General features: G+C 32.5%; 1 protein-coding gene across 1 annotated transcript; it reads right to left on the bottom strand.

Annotated features, from left to right (window-relative positions):
* Positions 1 to 448: 448 nt before the first annotated feature.
* Positions 449 to 7,512, bottom strand: TRIADDRAFT_19677 (uncharacterized protein; the record flags this gene model as incomplete). The annotated part of the gene is made up of 5 exons (XM_002107947.1): positions 449 to 619; positions 823 to 963; positions 1,709 to 1,780; positions 5,986 to 6,060; positions 7,375 to 7,512. 5 exons carry the CDS (start codon positions 7,510 to 7,512, stop codon positions 449 to 451), a joined length of 597 nt encoding a protein of 198 aa, XP_002107983.1.
* Between the last annotated feature and the right edge of the window lie 421 nt (positions 7,513 to 7,933).

The raw sequence follows: 7,933 nt of genomic DNA, 5'->3' as shown, positions 1-7,933 counted from the left end.
TCGTCTTTATTAGAACAAACCTTCGATGACGCCGCCGATTCAGTATTCTTTTCGATTACAACATCTCCGGTACCATTTACAGTTTTGCTAGAGCTTTTCTGCGCCTCCCAAGTTAATGGATTAGGTATGGGCATATCTTTTTTTAATCGCAATGAAGGTTGTCTAGGAATTGCCATCGAGTTGTCGTAGCCTTTCTTTACAGCATTAACTTTCGTTTCCTCTATTGAGTATATGACATATAATAATTAACTCATGAAATAAGAACTATTAACGACTAAAAGACCATAAATACTACGAGCCTCATCAAGATATCAGTGATTTAAATACATTAGTTACCCACCAGTTTTTCGACTAGTGTCGAAATCCGGTCTTTCTTTCTTAGGAACACGAAGTGATATACTTCTTTGGAAATTCTTATCCTAAAAGGGTTAGTATATTAATCAATTAATCATATATATATATATATAAGGCACATTGTTTTAAAGAATATGAAGATAAAATCGAATAAAAGAAGGCTTACTGAACATACTTCGTTAGCAACTTCTTTTTTTCTTAAATCCTCTTTACGTAAATAAGATTCGGAAAATGCAGAGCCTAAAGCATTACTAATTCTTTCTCCCTGTCGACAGTGATTGTTTTAATTATCATCACGTAAGAACTATAAATTATATATTCAAAGAAGGAGCTTTAATTTGACATTGCTATGGTAACTTACGACAATACTATCAACAGTTATCAGTAACAAGTCATTATGCCTCTATACCCGTTCTATCTAATTATGATGTTATTACGTTCAATATTGTCTATCCATAATAAACTCACAGAGGCTTTATCAGTGAGAAAGGAATGACATAACCATTTCATTGATGTGCCATCACGGCAAATATATGAAAAAAGACGATCATCCTTGGGGTCCGGAGTACAAAAGGAGATTTTTTCCACAGTTTGATCTAATAGCAATTGCTTTTATAAATTACAGAAAAAATACTTTAAATTCGAGCTACAAAAATTGTTTACTTTAACATATTAAAGTTCTAATCTAATATCTTGTCATTACATTTGCAACTGCATCATTGGCAGAGAGAAAATAATCGTTATTTACATAAACCGTAAAGAAGGTAATGTTATTACTTCGTGACGATACCTAACAGGATTTTGGATTACGCTATTCATTCATGTTCAATAAAAATACCGAACAACAAAGCGTAAAGCATAGTACAGTATTACAATTAACTATGCCATTTTCATATCATGACATTTCACTGATTTATGGAAGAATGGTACCAAAATTAAATACTCTGCTGCATGCATACACCTATCAAATGTATGCAGTCTCTATAATAGCATTAAGATCAAACAATAGAGAAGATTACACGAATTTATCACTCTGATAGAACAAATTGTTAATACTATAATGTTTTAGCTACAGTTTAAAGCATATGGAAATTTTTTCGAGAAAATAGCTGTAACTGTATTTTATTTCATATACAACAAAGCACCGTTTTAGTTAAATCTAAAAGCTCAACTACATATAGATGAAGTAATTTCTATGCGACGATAATGCCCGATACGTTATGATAATGTCGGTTTCGTTATCAATTTCTAGCAAACATAATTTAATGCGGCAGATTTTTTCTAACAACAAACAAAATGACAGTAAAACAATAAACTAAGGATTAAGTTTTAATCTAATTAATATTAAACTTACCTTCGTATTTTCATCTGTTACTCGAACACCATTGATGTTGATTACCAAGCTCGTTTTCTTCCTTTTGTGGTTCTTAATATTTTTAAAATAGAAGTAAAAGTTTAATTTAAAGATTCATTCAATGTGGTATTACTTCACCGGTAATAAATTTTCTTTTAAGTTGAACACCAAAATAAAAATTCTGAATCTATATGCAGAAAGGGATTATCCATATTTTTCATTTATTTACATATCATACTATTAAAATATTCCACATTAACTAGACTCTTTGATACTTTGAAATAAAGAATGTCCAGTCATCTATAACGTTAATTAAGATCAATATTTTTTGTTATGATAAAGTTTTCCTAAGGCATAGAAGGTATGTTTTATGATAGTGGCCCATTCTAAGTCTTAAGGCCACAAACATAAATATAATTACGTAATCCAATCCTATCAGATATCCACAATTAGTTATAATATAATCAATTCGTCATATAATTAGAGGCCCATACCAAATAATGTCAGCCGAAGAAAGAGACCCTTATTAATTTCTGTTGTCATGCAATCTGTAAAACTCTTTATAAACCCGCAATAGAAGTATCTAGTCGCTTGAACTACAGTATATCTTTAAGTCTTACCAAAGCAATGATTTATTGTAATTGCATCCAGTAGAAACAAGAAATTAAGGAAGAAGTATAGGTGTTAAATTGGTAGAGTAGATTAGCCACGAATGCTATTCAAAAGGTGATGTAAATTTCTTTAAGAATTAATTAATGACAATAAATACTACTATGCCAGATGCACTAAGGATCATAACTGATGTGAGCCTTTAATTCAACTGTTTCGTGAGCGCATAACATCAGTTTTAATTAGAGAACTATACACCGAAAACACCGAACTGTTAGTCAACATCTATCGTACGTCCATTGAATTAACTAAGAATTACTAATCTTAGCATAACGGCCGCAAAAACTCTAACCATTTTTAACCTAATGTATGAATATTGAAATGTCACGGTAAATAGTACAGGCAAATTAGTAATTTAATCGTGCCTATAAGCAACAGCCTGCAATGCTTATTTGGTATCACGAATTCATAATTTTAATATTATACTAATTAATCGAATTACCTCTCATGAGAAGAGGAATTCGACCAGTTAACTGTGATATTTAGATTATTCGTAATCCGTAAAATCAATACAGCATTACATGTTGGCATACCACTGACTTTTACTAAGACTAACATCCTGCAAGTCTTACATTCTCAACATTAATTAAAGAGAGTACGAATAACTGATAAGAGATAACTTTGACCCTAGATTTAGCCCCTATATACATTAGTTCCACAAGAACATAAATTTTACATTTTACGGACGCTTGGCTCGTAGTTTATACAATATATCACCTGTAATATTGCGATCAGAGATTGGCATATACATTAGAATAAACTCAAAAATTTTTGTATTCTCAATTAATTATATTCATCCCTCGTATTCCCGAAATTCTAATAATCCAGTAGATCCTGCATAATTTAAATGAAAGCTCTAAATTATATAAAAGAATAGAAGATGTCATCTCAATAATGGTTCTATTGTCAGATTTTAGTGCAGAAGGCGTTGATCACTCAGAAAAAAGATGATCTCATCTGGCGAGTCCATTTAATAAACGTATTAATATTATGCTGATAGCTTTCCACAATTCATCAACAATTTCAATATGACAATAAACTTTCGTTTTTATAGTCTACCGTGGACAAATAATAATCAATTGCATTGTCATCTAACTACTCTTAAACTTTACGTTAAGTTAATATCAAGGCTGCGTCATTTTAAGTACATAGCACGATTTTAACACCCAATGTCTTCCAATAATCTCCGTTAAGATTAAGATTAAATTAATTAGCTAGAAATGGATTAAAATTTTCGAATAGCTCAAATAAAATAAAGCGAGGCGGTTATATCATGCTGTCCAATGGACTATCACTGTACGTAGACATACTAATTCAGCACAATTTCTAGCTCCTCAAGGGAATAGACAGCGGCCTAATAATATACTTACAAATTCAAGTTCCTAAGGCAATTCTTATTAAGATGGAATGTAATAGCTGTTGATTATAAATTACAAAATGAAAACATCAAATTTAAATTTGATTGGAAGACAGTAACGGAGAGCCTGAGGTGCTGACTACTGGATCAAGCAACAGCAAAGGTATGCCAAGGAATGATAACAGGCACTTTTATGCTCTAGTTTATGATAAAATCGAAGAGACACCAGATTAACCGGCCATGAATAGCATGTGTGAAAAACAGTAGCCATACTGCGCACTATCAAGTAGGCTACTGCCAAAAAGTAAACGACGAAGGAAGGATTATGAATGAACTGCATAATAGCTTGTAATAGCTCTAAGAAATTTGCCCTTGCAACAGTTTAATTTGTTATACGCGTATATACAGTACAGTGCATAACCAAAGCATTGAGTAATAAGGCAGAAATCTTATTGACATTGGTATAGAATCTCCTAGTGTGCAGTATCTGTAGTTTAAGGATAAATATTAATCATGAATTTTTTTCCGCCTTCTGAACTGTATGGCATTACAGCAAATATGAACAAACCTTCTCGAATTTAAATTAATACTGGATAGGCACATTTATATTAGTTTACTTTACACCAGCATATATATATAGTACATAACATATACAATACTACAGTACGAACATTATGCTGTCATTCAAACTTTTAAAAGGCTTGAAAAATAAACATGACTACGATAATTGTTCTAGTTACTGAGCGATCGAAACGGGTTAAATTCCACCCTCAAGGAAACAATACATATTCAAGCAATTTCATCGCATGTGTATAGTATAACGACCAGTTGCAACCGCCGTGAGAACAGAGTTAAAGGTGATAGATATATTAATACCAGTTTAAAAGACATTAACATCAATGTCAACATCAATACGTCCATCGAAACAAAGATACTATATTCGATAATCGTAATAATGCGGAAGGTTCCAACTACCATACAGTATGTAAATATGGTGCATAAATACTGCATATGATCAGAGACTAATGTGCTTTGAGTAGTCCCTGATATGATCCTTTTATTGTCAATAAATATCCAAATATTGAATTGCTGTGGACTATAGCATATTTAGCCGCTATCGCATGTAGATCCTAATTCATATCTTCATCATCCCGTTATCATAGACCGCTGTCTCGCCCGCCCAGTATTTAGCACAGCATCGTGATTTGTTGAGTTACAAGTACGTATTCGAAAGACCGATAGATATGGGCAAATACAGTACCGTAGTCTGTAAAATTAATTGATAATAATAACGATTTACTGTGTAAATTACAATGGGTGCATGATCACCCTTATTTTGAAGTAGGATGTGATCACTTTTTTCAAGTGATTTAGACAGAGTACAATACTAGCCAATAGTGAGTGAACATAAATAAAGTTTCTAATAGTAAATGCTTCAATACAAGCAACTCGTATGATAAATACAGTAGATCAATGCTGGAGTAATTTTAGAAATTCTACAACAGCATTGTTACGTTGTTATTGACTTTTTACACTGCTGATGCCATTGTTTATCGAAGCTGTTTACGAAGTTTGTTGATCTCACATACTGCAGTCGATTTCTTAACTAATGCTTCTTCATATGATGCAGTATAATTTACCACTTTTCTATAGAAGAAATTACTAAAAACTTGTAGGAGACAGAATCAAATGAAGGATGAATCAATAAAGAAGTCGCTATTATAGAGAAAATTATGAGTAGAAGTGAGTTTACCTAATCATGTTACAGTATAAGCGTACGTCTAAAACCATCAGATCTATAGTCAAATAATAATACCATAGCACTAGACCTGACAGGTCATCAATCCACCGGAGATTTCCGTCGATACAGGATAGTCTCCATCTTGAGCTATCATTGACTTAGTATCGTCGTAAACTTAAAATGGCAAATAGTGTACAGGAGAGTAATTGAAATGACTACAGTTTATATATATACAGATGTATATCGCGGTAGTAATGAATAACTTTGATTTTAACGATCACTGCTAAATTGCGATGGAATGTTCTCGTCAGATCGTAAATCAATGAAAAAATGTAAAAATGAAAATTTAATCTACGAGATTAAATGAACCATATTGTGTCGTCATTCCACACATACGCTTGCATGATACTATACTCAGATAAATGAAGCAATGTCTATTTTAATCAATCAATTATTAATTAATTAAAGACGAACAATTTTCCTAATTTTTGGGAGATAAAGTTAACTGACCTTCATCATGGCCATTGCAGCTTCATGGCATATATCTGTACCACGAGATTTAGTTACTTCTAAAGAACCTAAATACTATAATTTAAAGAAACAAAACTGCAATCAAAAAAGGGCAATCGGCTGAACAGTTTCGTAAAAAAAGTGGAATACTCGATTAGTATTGAGCAGGTATTACATTGATCTTAAATCACACGTAAACAGTAAGGAAAAGTTAAGACAACAAATTAAGAAATCTTAAGGCAATCATAAAAGGTTAAAGAAATTTTCACAATCATCACTTTAGGTATCTTCAATTTTATTTCATTTTATACGTGATCTCTTTCTAGCAGTAACTTGGCTTATTGAAAAACATGGATAGTAAGATTTGAATCTACATACAAAGTTGAAAGATTTACAGATGATGTGGCTACTAAATGATTTAGTGTAAAGGGAGATTGCACTATACTGTATAGCATATGAACATTGTAATTTCTTACGAAATCCAAAAATTGAATCGTTCACTTGATTTCATTAGCCTTGCCAACTGTCAAAACATATGATGTAATATACGGTAATTTAAGGTAAAACGAAACTCGGATGATGATGATCGGCGATCAAGTTCTGCTGTATTGAAAATGCAATTTTTGCCTGTCCTTAAAATTAAAGCAACCAAGAATATTAGGGTACTTTGCTGTTGTCATTTATTGCTTAATGATCAACTTGTCCGTCATTTATGAATAATTGGCTATACCAAAATCAATAGCAATTTCTGATTCTGGTAGCATCGCCGTATGGTAGGTACGCCTTACGTACAGCAATAGCAAATAATTAAAGTTCACTACGTCTCCAGATACTGTAAATAATTATTGCTGGTAAGAAAATAGTTAACAGATAACTACAGTAGCGGGTATAATAGATAAGAAAGCAATCACTGATTGTGATCATTTTAGAAAAAACTGTGAACTAAAGTACAGTCGATGAATTGTACAACTTGCAAAATCTTGACTGCAAGCAGTTTAAAAGATAAGTAGCCGAGTTACCTTATAGCATTCGCTACTAACGTATCACGATTGCTCGTTCAAAATGGCAATCCAACCCAGATGACTGCATAGTAAAGTATTTGTAACTCATATTACTAACAACAATCCAAAGCATTGTGACGGACTTGTATTGTTGTTGTTGTTGGTGTTACTACCAAAATATTTCCTTCTCAATTAATAAACGTTAAGACTTAAGAATAAGTCATACAGTATATAAAACAAGTTGATGTTTATGGAATGAGGGTAGTACAACACTGATAGAATAAAAATAATAAATAATAAATGACTATTTACTGTACGACAAAGATTGAAGATAGCAACTCAATCTTGATTAACTATAAATTGGAAATGACACGACCACTAGATTTACCTTGACAGGGAAGACAATTTGACCATGTTTGACTTTGTAGCTATCCTCTTCCCAATAGGATGATCGCTGATCTTCTGAGGAGGTTGTTTTAGGTGCATGCTTGCGTCGAAAGCTTAAAGTACGGGTAAATTTCTTCATGACGTTTTATCCAGATACCGCTTGAAAAGAATGATAATTTGTATAACATATATAAATAATGAATGGGAGGGGGGGACTGTCAGGCACTGGATGGCAGGTTATCCAGTTGTGATGATGACTTCAATGACTAATTGTTTCCTCGTCAATGAATTAGTAACTAGCCACGATACCAAGTTGGATGAATATTTAATCTTTACGAATTCAACGAATGAATAATCTTGTAATTTATACGTTGAAATAGAGACAGGAAAATTTGTTGGATTATTTTTTCTCTTCTGTAGCTAACAGATAGGCCACCATTGACTGCAATTTTTTTTTTTGGACAGTGCTGAGTTTGGAATTTAGCCGGCTGAATATTTGAACTTTCCTGCAGCTACCGCGGCACTGACTTGATTGTCGTCATGTAAATTAGCGCTAAATC

This window comes from Trichoplax adhaerens, genomic scaffold (genome assembly GCF_000150275.1).
Source record: "Trichoplax adhaerens TRIADscaffold_1 genomic scaffold, whole genome shotgun sequence".
Lineage (NCBI taxonomy): Eukaryota > Metazoa > Placozoa > Uniplacotomia > Trichoplacea > Trichoplacidae > Trichoplax > Trichoplax adhaerens.
This window is presented reverse-complemented; position numbering and strand designations above follow the sequence as displayed.